This window comes from Seriola aureovittata, chromosome 7 (genome assembly GCF_021018895.1).
Source record: "Seriola aureovittata isolate HTS-2021-v1 ecotype China chromosome 7, ASM2101889v1, whole genome shotgun sequence".
NCBI classification, from domain to species: Eukaryota; Metazoa; Chordata; class Actinopteri; order Carangiformes; family Carangidae; genus Seriola; species Seriola aureovittata.
The window spans coordinates 17,405,995-17,426,867 of NC_079370.1; the positions used below are offsets into that span (position 1 = coordinate 17,405,995).

The 20,873-nt window shown below is 39.7% G+C and overlaps 1 protein-coding gene across 10 annotated transcripts in view; it reads right to left on the reverse strand.

Annotated features, from left to right (window-relative positions):
* Positions 1-20,873, reverse strand: part of LOC130172873 (F-actin-uncapping protein LRRC16A-like) — a 91,956-nt gene that overhangs the window by 67,982 nt on the left and 3,101 nt on the right. For all 10 annotated transcript variants that reach the window (XM_056381824.1, XM_056381833.1, XM_056381830.1 and 7 more), the window contains one exon: positions 18,836-18,933. In XM_056381824.1, the coding sequence (XP_056237799.1) occupies positions 18,836-18,933 (98 nt within the window). The remainder of the gene's footprint in view (positions 1-18,835; positions 18,934-20,873) is intronic.

Consider the following 20,873-nt stretch of genomic DNA (forward strand, 5'->3'; position numbering starts at 1 on the left):
ATAATACATAATATGTTAATATTTTTACTTTTGTTTTATTATTTATTATTCAGCGCTGTTCACATCAAGCCCAGATCATTTACCACCCCATAACCAAGACTGAGAAACCCAACAGTTCCCACCATGAGCAAGCACTTGGCGGTAGCGGAGAGGAGAAACTCCCTTTTGATGGGAAGAAACCTCCGACAGAACCAGACTCATGGTGGGCAGCCATCTGCCTTAACCAGTTGGGTTGAGAGAGAGAGAAATGATGGGGGGGGTGGGGGGGGGGGGTGGGGTGTATACCAAGTCCTAGACCAGCAAAGGTGTCTGTGGCGCTCTCAAACCAGTTCTCCTGAACACGAGCCAGTTTTTTTTGGCAGTTGAAACTGAAAGAACAGGTTTGAGATCAGGCAGCAGTTAAAGTGACCCTGGAACTGTGTTGGTGAAATGGGTTAAGTTTGTCACAGGGATGTCTCGTGGTCATTCTTATAAATGCAAGCCTGGGTCTAACTTTAACTCACAAGAATGACTTGGAATAAACTGGCTCTTTGCTGTCCTCATTTATTTTATAATTGCTGATTAGTTATTTCAGCATTTAAAGATTGAAGCCGCTCACTTTTTCACTGCGGAAGAATTTACAGATTCTTTGAAATACATTCTTCCGGGGGGCTCCATCAGGGCCAGTCTTGACGTCATCAGCAGGTCTGATGGCAGCTGCATTAGTTGGGACAACGTCGGATGGTGGTCTGTTATCAGGCGTTTTACTGGCAACTGGTGAACAATCGGCGTTTGTATGGTCATTAATGAGGGTAGCAGTGGTGCCTGGCTCTTCTATGGGGGGAGTGGCTGTGTCTCTGACCCCATCATAGAGGTCAGTTGCTGCTGAGGGTCCAGGTGGCTTGCTAGGCTCTATATCATCTTTGGTGGTGGGGCTTGTGAGAGATGGGTCTTCTTCATGGGGGTCACTGGTGGCTGGCTGACTGGAGGTCTTAGTATCAGTGTCATTGCAAGTGTTTGAATGACCGCAACAACATTTTGCTGGATCATACTCCAGGTCATCTTTTTCACCAGTGGCTGAGTCAATATCCTCATTGTGACTGAGGTGTGGCTAGAATGATTCTCTGTTGTCTGAATCACCGGTGGCTGGTTCTTTACTGTCTTCATCAATAGAAGAGTCAATATCAGCAACATTTCCACTAGAGCTCTCAGTGTAACTCTCAATCTGAGAGTTACAGTGGTGAGAATGAACAGTGTCTGAATCTTCAGCCCTGTAATCCTCAAGGCCTGCATCGTAAACAGAGAAAATGTCAGCTGATTAATCTTCTCCAGTCGATGGCTCTGTCTGCAAGTCAGTCATGAGAGCAGCGTTTGAATCATGACAATTATAATTCACAAAGGCTTACTCTTCATAAACCCAGTCATCAGATGATGCATCAAAATGTTGCTGGGGGGAAACAGTAATGAACTGAATGGCAGAGTCTGCATAGGTGCTGGTCTCCACTTTATCAACCATTGTTAAATAAGGGTATTTGTGGGCTCTCCTGGGAGTAATTCTGCATTCATTATCTGGATACAGGCACCAATTCTGAAGGTCTAAAAATGCCATCCTGTCTTCATACTCAAGATCATTGGGTTTTGCTGGATATCTCTTTACTGCATCCTCTTAATTCCAGGCCCAGTCCAGAAACCTCTCAAAAACTACTGGCTCGACACCAGTTACTTCTTCGTACTCCTCTGGTGTTCTTAGTCTCCACTCTTCATCCAGATCCTAGGTGAAATACATCCAGCTGTATTTTCCAGCAAGTAGCTGGTGATCAATTGGTTGATCCAGCAGGTGCAACATAGCTTTCATCCAGTGATATGGACAGTTGCCAGGGAAGAGGTTTTGACCAAAATACATGAATGCCATGACGCAGCCCACTCCCCACATATCAACACATTCGGACAAGGGGAGGCCCAAGGTCACTTCTGGAGCCCTGTATGCACTGGCCTGCGTGATCATTAAAATCTTCGTCTTGCTCGCCGGACGGGCCATACCGAAGTCGATCAGCTTGATCTTGAATGGCTGATCTTTGTGGTTAACAAGCATTATATTGTCAGGTTTCAAGTCTGTGTGCATGAGTCCAATATTCTTCAGGGGTTCAAAAGCAAACAGTAGCTGGTGGGTCACAGGCCGAATTTCACTGACACTCAGTGGCTCCCATTTCCTCTCCTCCACCAGGTCCCAAAGGCTCCTGTCTAGCATTTCGAAGACCAGACAAGAGAAGTTGCTGAACCTGAAATTCTCCATGAATCTTAAAATGTTCTTTTTGTCTGGGTCACAAGCGCTGACTGCCTCTAGCATCCCCACTTCCCTTTGAATGGTTGGATCGTCACTCTCTTTGGGGATTTTGATTGCCACCATTTTGGCCATGATTAAGTTGAAACACTGGGCGACTTTGCCAAAATATCCTTCTCCATTAAAATCCATTATCAGGTAGCGAGTGTTATCACTGTGGAGTATATCTTGTTTCTTTACCGGAAACGGTGCAGGTGATGTTGCGGAAGGCATTTTTTCAGAAAAATCCAAATACTTTTCAAAAGCAATATAGCTCACTGGTCTTACTGTGAAGGCAACGAGAATGTAAACGACCAAGATACAGGTTTTATGTGTATTATCTGTGATCTTATCAATAAACATCAAAAACGTCAAAAATTAAAAAAAAAAAAAAAAAAATTTCTGAATGAATTAATGAATGAATAAATAAATAAGTTAATTAATTGATTAATAATTAATAATTAATTCATGACTAAGATCATCATCAAATTTCATGTTTGCTGCATGTCATCCCTTCTGTCTCCCCTGCTTTTCCTGTTACTCTCGTGTGTCTCTATCAAATATAGAAGAAATGCTGGAGAAAGAAAAACACTAAGAAAATAAAACAGCACAAGATGCCAAATACACAAACGTCTGCACACTTTTAAGTCATACCACTGAAGTTGAGCACTTTTAATTTTCCTTTTTACTGGTCCTTTTGTTCTGTCATGTCAAAGTACACAGTAAATGAAATGAAGAAAGAACTTTAAATACTGTTTACAGTTTAAACACTTTAAATGTGACTTATAGCTTCACATTTTTATATTTTATTGTATATATGAAGAAATTATCCAGAATATTAGATAAATCTGTTGTTTAACTCCATGTTTACCACATCTCAGGACCTGTTTGTGTTACTGCCTGGGGTGTTGTACACTGTCTACTTTTTATTCCTGTCTAAAAAGTCATGCTACTGAGACAGTGCACCTGCCTGTTGCTGTCTATCAGCGGTGGTACTGAAACGTTCACCAATCTATACACAGGGGTGCCACATGCTGTTCTCAGTGCTGAAACACGACTGGAAACTTATTTTCCTTTTTATTTCCTCAGGAGAAATTTTACTGACTACGTGGCCTCACTGTATGTTTTCTTAGATGTAAGACGTGATCCAATCCAGGGGACACATCCTTTGGAGGCTGTATTTGAAGAGCAATTGCATCACAGCAGTGCAACTAGGCGGTCCCATTTCGAAAACTCCTTCAAATGTGGCGCAGCAATGCAGCAACAGGAACGATACTTCGTGATGCGATGGGATGGGCAGGCACAGCTTGTGGCGCAAAGCCAAAATCCTCTGTAATGCAGACAGTCCCATTTCGGTTCGGCCTTCCAGGTCCATGACAACACACCGTGTCCTCCAAAGGACGTGGCCCCTGAAGTGGGACATAGCTATAGGCTTGTATTAAGCCAAAGCCAAGAAATTATTAGTTTACCTTAGCATAAATAATGGAAATTGGTAAACAGCTAGTCTGACAAAATCCATCTTCCAGCAGACATGAGAGTGGTATTGATTTTATGTAATTCTCCCCAAGAAAACAAGATAATAATAATTTCCCAAACGTATAACCTAACTTCAAACTATTTAGTTAAATTGTAATGGATTTGATGTAGTCTGAATATATACAACATGTCTGAATATGTAAGTATATGCATTAGCAGTCGAGTTGTTGATTAATAACTGAACAAAACATTTTGATTATTGATTTTATATATATATATATTATATATATATATATATATTATATATATATATATATATATATATATATATATATATATATATATATAGTTATTCATTAAGCAAAAAGTTGTAACATTTTATGCTCCTAGCTTTTCAAATATGATGATTTTCTTGGCTTCGGTGTTTTATATCATTGTAAATTGACTGATTTTTTTTTTTTTTTTTGACTTAATTGGCCAAAACCAGCAAAATGACTAGCACGTTGAGCTAAATTGTAATTTAAGTTTAAGATTAATGGAAATACAAGTTCAACTAACAATTATTTTCATTCTCGATTAATCTGCAGATGATTCATTGAATCAACCAATTAGTCATTTTGTTTTCAAATTTGCAGCAAATATTTGGTATTGTTGCTTGCAAAACAATTAATCAGTTGTCAAAGTTGTTGCCAACTAGCAAATCGTGGCATCAGCGAATAGTTTCACTTCTAAAAGAGAATAACCATTGGTCGCAACCCTAACAACACTAACTGGAAAAAAGCCACAATTACATTCATCCCCATACCACTGCTGACACGCACTCTTTATTGCATAATTAATGCCAGCATGTCCTGCATGTGCACGGGTGTCTGTGTGTAACACTAATGAGTCATGATGTTCTGGCTGCAAGCTCAAAATGTCAACGCAGCACAGTGGAAATGAGAGTATTTTTAGAGAGAGAGGGAGAGAGAGAGAGAGAGAGAGAGATAGAGAGATCAGCCAGTGAAACAAGCAGAGTGGACACCAGAGCGACAGAGAGTGAGATGGTGAGCGACGGGGAGGAGGTGGAAGGGCAAAGCAAGTGAAATGACTTAATAGATTCTAAGTGCTGTTTCGCCGATAAGGAGCCAAGATTTAAATCCAATCAGTGGGGAAGATATTTAATGAAGGAAAGTGTTTGAAAGCCGTTTCCTCTCTGTCAAAACCAATGCTGCTGGGATGACCCCATCTTAGCTTTTGATACTCTGAAATCAATCAGCTCTCCCTGGATCCACTGCAGAGGATTTCTCTCCTCTCATCCTGTACTTCTCTGCTTTTCCTCCCACTCTTTTCTTACTTCCTTACCCTCATTTAGCCCTGTCCCCTCTCTCTGTATTTTTAACAATTGCCTAAAAACTCCCTTACACTATATGATTAGGTAAGGTTCCCGATGGCGCACCTGTAAAACTGCATGCACTCTGTATGTGAGATGTGAGCTATTGGATAATCGAACCATCACTGCACAGAAAAATCCATTCTACATTCCTGCTCTTTCTGTCTCCCTTATCTTAGACTGAATGCCCAGTGGACCGCACCATGCACAACTGTTTACTGTCATCACACAGCATACTACCAGATTGTGCAGCGTAACCTGAAATTGTTTTATTAAATCATTTTTTTCTTCTAGTGTTTCTTACTGTACCCTCTCACTGTTACCGTTTTCTATACAGTGCATATAAATATCCATGTGGTGCATGTGTGCCTGTGTGTGTAGTGCATGGGTGAATGTATTCTAACAAGATGGAAGAAGAAGAAACACATACACACCACCCTTCTTGTATCTTTGAATAATGAAGGATGGTGTAACCCTGTGTAACAGAGGTCACTCCATGCTGCTGCTCAACATACAGTAGTGATTACACAGGGCAAAAAAGGGCAGTTCTGATCATGTGTTACAGTGTGTCATAATCACTGGAGAGGAGAATATTTTAGGAATTTAATATCTTGTGAAAAAAAATGGATCCTATATATTTCAAAAAAAAAATTTTTTGGAATATGTTTCATAGATTTTAACTTGGTTAGAAAATTGTATCTTCCATTGATCTTCCTGAATGTTTTAATTCTTGATTCAGAAGTTGAAAATGAGCCATGATAAAATATCATGCTGTTGACATTCTCCCGTCTGTTGTATCAGCTCTAATTATCCACAGATCTTCTCTGACTGGGTCTGAATGTGCTTAAGTCTGCTTCAGATCAGGACTCTCCTTGTAGAAAATTAATTAATGCACATTCTGTTTGGGTAAGTTGTTAATCAATGTAATGTAATTGTTAAATCAGGTCCACCATTCTGGACCCGTGAGGACCTCTACAGCAAGGCATTGATAAAATGCTTTTTTCCCACATATCAAAACTCGTGACACAGGTTAGCTTAACCCTAATGATAATGTATTAAGATCATCAACCTCTTGCAGTCTCAAGACTGTACCTTACACATAGCCATCAAATCTGTCAAAACATCCTAAGAACGACCCTGAGCACATAATTTAAACCTGGTTAATCCCCTCAGCTGCAGAGGAAGCACACTCCTCTGTTTTCATGCAATACGCCCGCGGTGGAAATTGACTCTGAAGCCTAAGATAACTACTTCTCTTTGTCGAAAGAGTGGAAATACTGAGAAGGAGACTCAGTGTGGCTGAAGCAGGAGAGATCATCATGGTGGGATCTGCGCCGAGGCCAAATTGAACCTAATCTGATTCCAGAAAAGAGCCCCCTAACCGCTCTAAACCCAGGCAGAATAATCATTTGTTTTGCAATACATTGATTCTCTACTGCCAAGACAAGCTGCTGACAGTGCAGCTGAGGTCTAGTCTTGTACCGTCTGCCGACTCACACTGCGCCAAAACCACAGCACAATGTAAGCGTGTAAGACTTTATCATAGCACCGCACAGTTCAGTGATAGAACAGCTAACGTGTACATCAGTTCTCCTGTCTGCAGTCTCAGACAAGACAAGACAAATGATATGATAGTCTGGACCATAACACAAAACCATCAAAACACCATAAAGCATAACAACAACCAGACAAGAAAAGCCACTGCCTAACCCTTAAATATTTATAGGACTTTTAAATACAGAATTTAGAAATAATTATAATAAAAAAGCACCCAAAGAACAAAACACAAATGTAATAATGCACCATTTTTCTAGAAAGGAGTCCTCAGATAGCAAAGCTACAAATCACTTTGTCAGGACATGTTCCACTTCTTTTGAAATTATGGATAAAGCTATTTTTTGCAGTGCACATCCTCCTCTCACTGCACCAGCAGCCAAGAGGAGCATTAAGAGAGAGACATCAATTTCCTTTTTATCACTGCCCTGCTCATCATTATGTGTTTTACTGCTGAGGAGATGAGCATGGTGAGGAACAAAGGCGGCTGACAGTGGTACTTCCTGAACAAATTTGATTGGCTGGTCTCATCAGACCACAGCTGCAGCGAGCTGAGGCATGAATAAATGTGGTGTCTGATTCTGTTACGTTTCATGGTTTAGTTCTGTTGTTTGTTTGTTTTATTGCTACTGTCACTGGTGCTGTTTTAAGAATGAGTCAGAATATAGTGTCAGCAAATATGCACTATGTGTTGAATAATAAATGAGACATATACAATGTAAGCTTGATCATTAAAATATATGGAAACACTTTAGAGGCAATAAAAATTATTTTTAGCAGCAGACAATTTCTCTTTGAACTAAAAACAAAATCCTTTTTTATTATATTGGTTACAATGGACAACAGCAGATTCATAATTGATACCATATACATTATCTCTACATGCTTCTTATATATCACCTCATTTACAATCTTAAAATATTCAAAATAACCTCCCAAACATGTCTTACACAACACAACTGAGGATGAGCAAGCATTCAAAGGGCCAGGGCACAGGGATTAATTGACTGTGCTTTCAGATTAGGATTAGTCCAGGTTAGCAAGACGCCCTCTAACACTGGATAAATGTCAGGCTTTTTAGAAACTGGACTCTGGTGTGAGTGGGGGTGGGGGGGTGGGGTTCCTCATAGAACAGTGTCAGCCAGCATGGCGTCCTCTAAGAACCTTGCGTGTTTAGTTTACAGAGATAAGGAATAATGACATGGGTTGATTCATTCATCAGCATGGCAGCCAGACACAATGGGTTGGTTTCTGTGTGTGTGTGTGTGTGTGTGTGTGTGTGTGTGTGTGTGTGTGTGTGTGTGTGTGTGTGTGTGTGTGTGTGTGTGTGTGTGTGTGTGTGTCTAGCTATGTGATGGTGAGCCAAGGTTTTTGAGTAAATAGGATAACGCTGCAAACCATAGAGATGATCTGGTTAGACAGAAAAAAACAGAGAGACAGACAGAGAGACAAGAGGTGGAGAGGGTGTTATTTTTCAACTCAAGTATAATAAAAAAGTGGAAAACCTCCTAAAACTGAAGTACTGTGCTTTGTGCTTTGTGGAGGAGAGAGAGAGACATACACAGGTATGACAAAGAGAAAGTAAAGGAGAGAAGAAAGGACTGGCACAGACAAAGGCAGAGCGAGGAGAGGGGAGGAGAGAATAGGGAGGGGGGATTTCGTTCTGGGCTGGTGTTGGCATTACCCACGGTTTCCCTCTGGAGTGGGTAGATAACATCAGCTGGCACTAATAACACACACACACACACACGCTCAGAGCAGAACACTGATTTAAACGATAAAGTTAATGTTGCTTAGATCACATTGTCGTAAAAACAAGGTCCTCTCAAGATTACGTTTATGTTATCAAAATAACAATGATCAAAAGAAAATGACGTAAGACTAAAAAGACAACAGAAAGACCTGAACATTGGGAACGTACCCTTCATAAATTGGGTGGTTCAAGCTTGACAGAAAAAAACACGATGATGAAAAATTAACAAATCTCTCAGATTAAGTGAGATTAAGAATTAGGTGATATGTTCAAATAATGTGACAACCACCAATTATACCCAGAATTTCAGAAACAGTTTGACATTTTGAGAAATATGCCTATTTTCCTTCTGGTGGACAGTTAGATGAGAAGGAGTCACCGGCCAGCAAACAGGAAGAAACAGCTAGCCTGGTTCTACTCAAGGGCTAAAATCTGTCTACAGCACCTCTAAAGGTCGCTAATTAACACATTATATCTGGTTTGTTTAATCTGTGTAAAAACCAAAAGTGTAAAAATAGCAATCAGTGGATTTTACTGTATTTGGCAAGGCTTTCTCATTCCAACCATTTCAGAAAAAGCTGTGTTATATTTCATGGTGTTTCATGGTCATATAAGATCAATATCTAGTACAACATATTGCTGACCTGTCAAAATCACAAACACACCCACACATGGAGACATGGACACACATGATCGCACACTAAGACCCAGAACACAGTGACCAGGGAGGGGAAAAGGTTGCGTATTTCCTCTACAAATTGTGCTTTATGGGATCGGAACCCACTATCAGCACTGTATGTGGTATGTAACAATGTCGAAAATAAAATTAAACAAGAAAATGAAATAAAACAGATAAAGGAGGTTAGCAGTTTGCAGAAGGCAACAATAAAAACTGCAAGGACACCATAAAGACCAATCACGCAGCAGAAGCATGTGACATCGCTGGCAGTGAAATCAGCCTAGTGGTTTGCTGAGAAACAGCTGCATGTGCGCCAGTCCTTGAAGGCAGCGAGAGCAGGCCGTGCAACATCATACACATGCTTCCACTCTCCTCTAATCTGTGTTGGTGGTTTAAAAGCCGTATATAAAGTATAAGAATCAATGACAATCTGTGATCAAACAGGCAATGCAAATGACAGGTAAGCCTCTCTGGGACACACACCTTATGCCGATTGTCTTATTTTTAATCACATAACTCAGGCTTGAGTGTTTTGACAGAAAGAATTCACATTGATTAGATTGATTGTGCTGTGGTTGGTTACTATAACATGGTCCACAAATGACATTATCAACCAATCAATGCTGAGTGTTGCTGTGACCTACAAACCCCATTCAATTACATCCAATAAGAGCAGACTGATACTGTACCAGCCAGGCCTTTCCATTATAACACCCAACAGCCACAGTATGACCAAGCAGGACTCACGAGGGACCACGACCATTTGGATGCAGATTTTGAGCAAAGTCGTAAATCAAAATGGAAATAAAAGACAAAAAAAATTAGCAAGACTTCATTTGCCCCATTGAAACCAGACACATTGGAAGTCAATAGTATGAGATTATAAAAACCAAACTTATCAAGCCAATGACCCAAGGCAGGGTCAATTATATTACTAACACTGTCTGAGTGACAATGACCCTGACCTATGAGATAATGATGATGAATGACTGTGGGCGGGGCTTGCATGGAGCCAGGCTATGTGGCTGGTTAATACCTCTCCAGGGAGGTTTTTGTAGGGCATTGTGGGCTGCAAACATGCTATAACAAAATCCCTATTCAGCCCAGTGGGGCCTAATACAACACAGAGACAGGCAGATACTCAGCTATTAAAATGTAACAGTGAGTGAACAGACTGCAGGACATAATGAGCACGTTCAACCTCTCCATCTATTCTGAGAGTGGCCACACAGGGAATGGAAATTCTCTCCCACGCACACTTGGAGAAGGAGTTACTCAATGCAAACACACCAGTGTAAGCTTTCTAGGCATTTAAAACAGCTGCATATATTCTGAGAAATTCACAGATATTGAACTACAATCTGTTGTGAACAGATGTAGTTTTCTGTTGATCTGTGTAACAACAGGAAGTGCAGCCCTTTTATTTTACAAACAGACCTGCATGTGTTGCATTTCTGCTAACTTTACTTCCTCTTTCCTTTTTGCTCTGATCTTTCCCTGTGAAGAACTGCATCTTTTACACTCTGTTAACCTTTGTGTTTTTGTTATATATGTGACACCACGTTATTCTAAACAAGTGTACAGTGGATATATCATTAAGTAATAAGTTGTATTAATTTTCATACATTCTGATCATTCTTATTGTGCATTACTCTCTCTCTTCCTCTTGACTCTCCTCAGGAGGACACAGATTCAACCGTTGCCATGTCTGGTGCCTTGCAATAAAGAAAGACAGTCCTGGGAAGTGTGGTCCTTGTCCACTATACAACACAGAGTCAGACCCAGCACTTACACACAAAAACACACACACACACACACAGTGAGAACCGACCACATGCAGAATCCCTCCTAATTAACCTGCCCATTCAGCTGAATCTGTTCTAGCACTTTACAGAAACCAAACCACTCAGAAAGAGGTCGAAAAAAATAAGTGTGATTACGTGGTGTGGATGCACCAGAGCTAAAATTAGACTCTCTGACTAACCCAAACTAGCATCTGCACTCTGCCTATTCTGACAGATGACACTGGTTGAATTGGTCACAATGCGACACAGCAAACCGGCTTCAGGTTTAGAGAAATCACTGGTAAGAGTGTCTTAGGTTTGTTCATCCTATTTAAATACATGTGGAGATAACACATTGCTCTGTTTGGCGAGAAGCAAAGAAGTGTACCTAATGAGATTATTTCAGACTGGGAACACTGAATGTTTAAATATATCCATATTTTAATCTGTGTGAGGGGAGGGGGGTCAAATTAACACTGATGTCTCACAGCAACAAGGTGGAAAACCCTACCAGGGCCAACTGGGACCTTTCTGTGCTGGGGAGTGTGTGTGTTTCCTCTCTCGTGCTTTTAAGTGAGGTGAATTGGAAGCTAAAAATTGCCCTGTGATTGCAGCCAAAAGGGTAAGTGTGATACACAAGCCACAGGTGAAAACGATACATTACTATTCTTAATACAGGATCTTTAGTGTTCAGAAATAATAAAAATGTTGGCCATTTTAAGACTTTTAGTAGAACTGAAACAATTAGTTGGTGATCATCGATTAATTTATTAAGTCAGTTTTCAGACAGTCACTGATTCCCGCTTCTCAAATGTTAGGATTTGGTGCTTTTCTTCTTTTTGATATATTGTAAATTGAACATTCATGGGTTTTGAACATTTGGACATTTGCTTAAATCATTTAGACATTAGGGGGAAACCAGACTAATAATTTTGGCAAAGCACCACAATCAGTGTCACATGTGTCTGTCATTTTTTGGGTTATAGACTAGGTTTTGTCTCCTGTTCACGGTATATATACCAGTTCTGAGCAAATCTGAATTGTTTAACTTAAGAGTAATAATTATTTTGGTCATTTTCCACTTCAATTTAACCCTCCTCAGCATCAGACCCTAAATTATCACTTAAAAATGCTCTTATAAATTTAATTGGAAGAGACAAATCTAGTCCATTTGGCCAAACACAAACCATTAAAGACAACACTATCATGGATTATATAGTGACTGCAGTGTACTCAGCGGGGAAATGGTGACCCGTTTGACACATTTGTTCTGCCTGGTTAGCTCTGAATGTCACCCCAATTATGTTAATAATCACCACAGCATTATGATAGAAAACACATAGGACCTTCAAGCAGAGTTAACTATTTAATAGACAATGATTATGTGCCTCACAACGTTAAAACAGTTTGAACTCAGGCTGAACCTTGACTAAAGGATGAAGAACAGCATTTCTGTGTTCATGTCCACTCAATCAAGCAAAGCATACTGTGTTTACAAAATGATTCCAAGCCGTAAAAAATAAAGCAAAACTAAAAACAGGATTTATTTAGGCAGGGGAGATACCTGTAAGGTTTTTGTCAAGATCTCAAATCTCAAATCACAAACACCAACTGAATCAAAAAATAACAGAAAAGTAGAGGGAAAGGAATATTACATCTCTGCATCATGACACATGAAGTTGCCTGATACAACAACAGAGAAACAAAATGACTGCTCTCCACAGTTTGGTGCAGTTAGCTCTCCACAGAAACAGTAATCATATAAACTATCATTGACCACAGGAAAATACAACAATGCATCACATTGTAGGTCTTTAGCAACTTCATAAATTTACTGCAACAGACTAGACAAACAACATAAATGCTCTAAAGGAGTTTTTAAATCGAAAAAAAAAAAAAAACATAAATGCTCCATGATAAAAGAATTTAGTTGTTACATCCAAATCACCAGGTCATGTGATGCTGCATGACATTTAACATTTTGTCACCTCTTTATATATTGTGTATGTTCATAAACGTTTTTTTTTTTTTTTTTTTTTTTTACAAATGAAATATTACAACATGGTGGAATATTTTCCATTATCTACTTTCATATCAATATACAAAAATATTAATCTATCTTTCTCAAATGATTATTTTCTAGCACCTACTCTTACTGTAGATGATCATTCTTTGATCACAGGACGATATACAGCTGAGTATAGTGACCAACCAACCTTAGCTAAAAATTAACCTAAAATGTAAAAGTAGCTGTACACTCACGACTATTTTTAAAACCTTTCTGATTGGAGTGTAGATACAAAAACATCATTAGCCCAGTGCAAAGACAGGACGCCGTGGTCGATTATCAAAAGGAATTAAAGTGTTGAGGATGTCTTGCTCTGCAGCTTTTTTAAGCAACAGTTTTTAGAAAGATAGTGGAAAACTGCCGGTTCCCATGAGAGGGCATTACAGGTGATCATCTGGGAGTACACAATTTGCTCACTAACATTTTTCACTGACCCTAATGACAGACCTCAAGGTTTAAAGGAATGAGAGAGGGATGGCGGGAAAGACAAGTTGGGTAAGATACTTGGCTTTTAAAAAACAGGGCTTCTTCAACATTTTCTACCAAGTGACTCAGAGCCAGATGTAGCAATATTGTATTGTCGAAATATTGTTCTTATTTTTTGTATTTGTAGAAATGTTGTAAAAACACTTCAGTGTTCTTTAGTTTCTTACTGGCTCTATGGTTCCCATGGTTTTGTGAGCCTCTGAAATGGCCACACTTTCTGTCGTCCTGTTACAAAACCATGTTTTATCATGTTGTATCAAGTATCTCAGATACTGTACAAGAAATCCCCAAGGCCCCAAAATACCTGCAAAAGAGATTATATCTGTAACTTCATTGATTAGTAACTTGCTGTGTCATGCCAAAGTAAAATAAGATTAAAGTCTGTGTCACTCTAGATTTAATTGTGTTGATGTGCAGCAGCGTTGTTTCACACCATTTCATCTGTGCTGCGTTAGCACCACTGCCACATACTAAGCAAACATGAGATGCAATAAAGCAGTTGACTATTGGTGACAGTCTCTGGCTAAGACAAACACACACCCATACACTCTCATTTATTTACAGCAGGAGATCAAGAGGAAGTTGGACAGTACGCCAACCCTCCAGTGTTGTATTTTTAAGTGGCAGCCAAGGATTTGTGAATAAGTTACTAATGGCAGGACAACAGAGAAGACTAGGGCCTCTAGGTCAAAGAGGATCATGGGAGTCACGCTGTTCTTCTTTCATACGGGCTCAGTCAGACTAAAAGCCCTGCTGCTGTTCAAACCCTTTCACCAGAGAAGAAGGTTTATATTCATCGATTTTGTAAAAGTCTAGATTACATTCAGTGATAAGAGGTATTTTAATGTACAGTGCCAATGTTTTCAACATTTTGATGTTTAGCAGGTATAATGTTAACCATGTTGACTCTCTTAGTTTAGCATGTTTGCACACTAACATTTGTTTATTAACTCTAACGTACAACTGAATGTGATGGAGAATGTTATTAGTTTTGCATGTGCCCATTACCTAAAGTATAGGACAAATATTAAATTTGACCAGATGATGGAAATTAAAAATCAAGGGATCACCAAAATGATTCTAATTCAATCCTGAAGACTCATAGATTTGGTCTTTACCAAAGTTCAATCCAGTCAATAGCTGTTGAGATATTGCACTCAAAAAACAAAAATGTCAACCTCTTGGAGGTGCTAGGGAAAAAAAAGACATCAGGATGCATGGAAGTCTGTACTGTAGTTTATGGCAATTCGGCCAAAAGTTGTTGAGATATTTCAGTCTGAACCAAAGTGACTGATGGTCTCTGTCTGTCTCACTGCAAGAGTTTACAGCACACAGCTGTTATTCTTTATGATTCGTCTGTTTTTCCTCGTCCCCTCCGTGCCCTCTGTCCTGTACAGAATGTCTCGTTGCCCATTTCCCTCTCCCTCTCTGTCCCATCCTCCCTCATTTCCACTCTCCTCTTCCCCGAGGTGTGTTTGATGGACTGATGTTATTATCTCTACCTCCTTCATCCCTCCGTCTTCAAAGGAGGGAGATGACTGTATCTATCAAGCTTTAGTGTGCTTAAGAGACGCCCCGGGCACTGTAGTGCTCCACTCACACTCTGAGTGAAGCTCAGCGGGAAAAAGGGGGAAAGCCTTGTTTGTATTTGACAGACTGGCAAATTGGTAGGGGAAATAACCATATTCCTTCCCTTATCATTTGTGTACTTAATACTGTAGATAGATGTCCTGCATTGTCTGCAGTAAATCAAGCTCTGTACTGTAAGTGGCTGCAGGAAGCTGACAGCGAAAGTTCAATAAATGTCAACGAAATACATCAAATCTGGACAGTAAGTCTCAGTGAAGACAGATAGCTTGTGTGTTTGACATTTGAGGTGAGTTATACTTGGAAATACCATACTAGGAAGGGTGTATTTTCACACAGCTTATGCATCAGACAGCTAGCTATGCTTAATAATGGCAGATGCTTAATATCAACAATATAGTGACTTTAAAGAACATACACCCTCATGGAGCACAGCACTATGTCAAACTTGACGTGATACTGAAGACAAGTTATTCTAGACCATCTACATGTTTAGCTGTCTGTCAAATACAACCTCAGTGTAGTTTTTTCATTAAGATTTCATAGGTCCAGACATGTCAAGTAAAACCGGCTTTGATGTACAGTGAAACAGACAGTGATACTCAGTGGTTTGAACAGACACCTCCTCACACAGTAATATTGTCTGAGGTTCAGTGTTTACATGTCACACCCACAGGTGAGCAGGCGGCAGAATTAATTAGTCAACTGAATTAGTCACTTTTCTTCTACCTAGTCACACAGACACTACAACGTGGACTACTCTCTGACAGACTTGCTGCTTCCATTTGCATTTTCAGCTACTAAAAAAGATCTGACACAATCTGTCCACCCTCCTTGTCTCGTTCTCTTCTCAAACATGTACGAGCACACACTTTTACTGTATTACACCTTCTGACTCATTGACACACTCAACTGTGATTTCATTCCCTGCATAATCACGCCTCTGTTTTTTTTATTATTTATTCATTTATTTTGCGCCTTTCCTTGTTGTTCTACTATTGTTTAGCATGATTGTTTCATGCTTATTCTGTTACCCAATCCACATATCTTTGCAGATGTGTTTTGTGTATAGGGTTTGATTTTTATTTCTCATTGTGAAAATAAATAGCTAAAATAAACTGAGATTGTTGTTATGTCAGAATTTATATCCCAGAAGGACGTCAGTATTGTGCTGCATCACGTGTACACTTAGAAGACTGCGTTACAATTAACATTTAATTTGATTACAACATCTGATCTCAACACAACCTCTAAATACACTGCTCTTTCATCGTGTCTAACATTAGATACTACAACACTCACGGGCTGAAATTCCATGACATGTTTGTTTTCCCTCTAAGCCGCTTCCTCCATATTCAGTTCCTCCAAGTCTGTTTCTCTGCAGAACAACAAACAGTGGTTTATTTGTTCAGTCCGGTCAAGCAGAGCGTTGATACAAACTCACCGAGTCATTCTCATGCTTTGCGTCTAGATGAAATACCAGAACCACTCCACTGGAATTCCTCACTTCCCAGTACTGACTCCCACTTCTTTACATTGTTTTGTGTACGTGTGTTGGAGCACTACTAGCCTCTGTCTCCAGCTCCCACATGCTGACATTGTTGTCATATTCACACGCCAAAGAGTTGGCCTCAAACTAATCACTTGACCTGACGGGATTAGATGGTAGAAGAATAGTTTTCTGCTATTTTTTGGGTTGAACATATTGGACAATGGTCCCTAGTTGAAAAATACTGGAATTTCTTTTAAATCAAAATTAATGCTTTGTTACATTATATTGGAATTAACTACAACACTGGTGAATAATAGAAGTCCCTGTTTAACTATGGGGGAAAAAAACCACCACATAGAGCTTTAAATGAATGTTGCTGTAAATCTCCATACTCCATGCCCATATTCCTTGCCGATAAAACAAGGCTGGGTCCAGATTCCTGTAGCACTGATGTGTCTCCGATTAATGATAAAATTACATAAACTGACAAGTGCAATTTTCCATCATAGAAATTCACTCCCTCCCGCTGCTTCCACCTCGGCGTGGTCCCAGATCATTTAGCGAGAGCAGGAGACGTGAGAGTGAAGCTCATCATTTCTCTGCCTGTGTCCCCAGATGACTCTTGTGTCATTTAAGTTCCTGCAGTAACTACAATTGTCTGGATGTTACAGTTAAAAAAAAAAAGAATACATATAAGCGTCATCATGCCCAGGGGCTCTGGCTGTTAGTTGAGCTAATATGTGACAATAACACACGCTAAAGCAGACAACTTCTGGCCTCTTCACAAAGCTTTAAAAACTTCCTGTTCGTCCTAACTTCTCTGTCGAGTCCACACAGAGCTGTATAACTAAAAGCTCCTCGTTCCACTGGGAGTTGTATGACTAAAAGGCTCCCGCCATTTCAACCCACAGCCACACACATTAAACGTTGTGCCGATTCGTTCACAGCAACTGAAAGCTTTCTGATTCAACCATCAAATTTTATGGACCCTACTCAGATGCTGATTTACTGAGGGAGCTGTTCTGTCTTGACTATTCCTCAGCTTCTTTGCCTTTTTAAGCCCAGAAAGATCCAATATGCATGTTTAATGATCTACCAGGTATCAATTATTTAGCATACAGTGGATTTACTGCTCTGTGGGCAGAAGTTAATGGTCTGAGCTGCTATTTCCACCTGGCCAACAGACAGACTGATGTGGGCTGATGAGGGTACACAGTCAAGAGGTGTGACATGATGAATGAATTACCTCAGCCCTGAGTCAGTGTGTTTAACTTTAGCTGTAGCTTTTACTGTTCACTGAGGCCAAATACAGACCTTTGAAAATGACAGTATGAACCAGAGGTTTTCAAACTGTGTGGGGGGCAGCAGCAGCAGCAGCAGCAGCGTCAGCATAGGCACACAATTAAAGTACTTTAAAACATTTAGCACCCAATTTCTGCAATGCGCATCAAAATTGTACTCCTTCTGGATGTCATAACTCATTCAAATCTGAACACGCAGACATAACACACATATGCGACTTACACTCCCTGAAGATGATACTATCTCTGATGTCCATCGTGAATAAGTGTCCATAAATCATACAAAAAAGATGCTCTTTATTTCTACAGAACATGCCTGACAATCATCACATTTTTAAGTTTTCTTCAGGATTACAGTGATAGACCTCTGATAACGCTGCTAATATATGCTAATAGCTAATTTGGCATACTTTTAATGGTGCCAAATGTCAACAAATATAAGCTAAAAAAACCCACAAAAAAAACGAAAAAACAGTGCTAAAGTTGTGGCCAACAGTTACTGAATCCGTGTCTGCTATTTCCACAATCGAGTCCGCTTCATACAACAGTGATATATCATTAATCATTTAGATCTTCCTTGTGCAATTTACACAAGAATGTTGAAATCTTACTGGCAATCATTTCCAAAACCATCTGATGAATGAGCAAAGATTCGAGTGCTAGAGGAAACCTCTCTGACCTCTCAACTATGATGATGCCAGTTCCACTTAAGCCAGTGTAAATAATGATGCTTTTGGGAAGCTGTTTTGAAATGTTCCCATTACTACAATGCTGTAGCACGGTTTTTAACAATCCTTCTGTTGTTTCGTTGGAAATTACAGTGACAGTGCAGTGAAATGGACGCCTTTCGAGTGCTGAAGGTTTTGACGTTTTCAAGTGAAAACTGTACATTTCAGAAGCAGAGAAAAGGGGGAGAGACAGAAAGAGAACAATTTTACTCCACTTAATGAAGAAGTAGCTTGAAAGCAGCAGGAGTTGACTCACCAGGACTCTGTTCTCCGTCTTGTCTCCTTTGATCTCCAGTTTGACTCTCTTTCTCAGCGACAGCTTCACCTTCCTCCCCAGTGCATCCCTCACACTCTCTACACAGAGAGAAGAGAGGAGACCAAATGAGGAGAGGTTCAAACAAGCATATCAGTGCATTGAGTTAAAATGTATTTTTGACGGAGGATTGATTAGAAAAAAAAAACACAATTCCACATAACTGATAAGAGAAGACAAACTTGCCTCTATGTGATTCATCATGCATTACAAAAAGCATCTTTCTTCTTTGTAGGCTCTTTCCCAAAAACTCAATCACACAGACCCAATCTAAATCAAAAGCTCAAGTTGATTCTGATTTTCAACATTTTGACTTCTTCAGCGGAGCACAGATCACTGCTCCTCTGCCTCAGGGGGACTAATTCCCCATATCCGCTGATTAGAAATAACATATTTAATGAAAAATGTATCAAGCCCAATTGTAACACGCCACGGGAGGAAAGATCTTTCTTCTAGTTTTCATTTAATTTGCACATCAGGAGTCTCTCTTCTAAGTTGTGAAACTGTCACCAGTAATGTTCACAACAAATACACAGTTATGCAGTCAGAGAGAGTAGTAAACTGAAAAACCCTGTGCACATGTCCTTGCATAAATATTTGTCTATAATAGCGCTGACACTCTTAGATCAACACTGAATTAGTCAACAACAATTTTGATCATAGATGAATCTTAACATTGTTTATCAGGAAAAAAATGCCAAACATTTGCCGGATCCAGCTTCTCAACAGTGAATATTTGTTGCTTTTCTCTGTCTTTTTTTTGTCACTGCACATTAAATATATTTTGAATTTTGTACTGTTCCTCAGACAGAACATAGTATTTGAAGATTTCAACTTAGGCTGTGGGAGCCTGTGATGCACATTTTTCATAACTGTATTTGTATAGCACCTTTCATATAAGAAATGTAGCACAAAGTGTTTTACAACAAAGAAAGTTTCAGTGCTTCACATGAAAAGTCATAAAATGAACATAAAACATTGTTAAAAGCATTGATCTAAAATGACAAACATTAAAAACAACAATGTAAAATGAGATAAACTAATGAATAGAGATAATAAATCATTAAATAGGCCTAACATTTACCCTAACATTTAAAAGAAGTGCTGAGCAATGCATAAATGTGGAGCAAAGTGCAAATTTCAGAGCTAGTTAAAGGCTAAAGTGAAGAAATAAGTTTTGAGCTATCTTTTTAAAAATACTTAGTAAGCTGGCTTCTCTGATGTCTATAGGTTATCAGGACGTATCTATAGAAATGTATCTATAGAAACGTCCACAGCCAGGGAACTGGCTTAGAGAGCAGAACTGGGTCAGCGGCCGCTCCACGCTCCTCATTCAACCATCACACAGCAGCTGATACAGTGTGTGTGCACATGTGGCTGAGACAGAGGGGGATTCTGTGTGTGTACATCTGTGCTGGCATGCATGTAACCTCGCCCAGAGGCTTCCTCGAACCATCGTCAGATCAAAGTGAAACTAATAATTAGGGAAAGTGCAAAATGGTTCATCTGCCGTCCTGGAGATTTGCTGAAGACACTCGACTGGAAATGTGCAGAATTTTCTACTGCAGCATTTCTAAAACTCTAGCTCAGATACCCAATAAGTAATAGTGACTACGTTTCCAGTGGGTCTCTGCACAAAATGAGTACGTTTTAATGAGCCTGGGCGAACTAATTAGTAGAGATGTTATAAATGAGATTCTGACAGGAACTTTTTCTGTCCAGGACCAAGCACAGAAGTTCCTGACAGAATCTCATTTACAACTTTTTTACCAATTTGTTTTTTTTTTTTCTTTCTGCTAATTCATTAAATCAGTGACACGAGGGACATTTTACTCGCCAGCTGCCCTGTGGGTCATATTCGGCAGTTGAGGCGTGTACACAAGGTCACACCAGGTTGCACTTCAGTGAGGACTTGTGTGTAAGGCAGGGAAATGGGAGACCTATGGGCTTGTAAAAGCTTAAACAAACAATTCACAAGCCC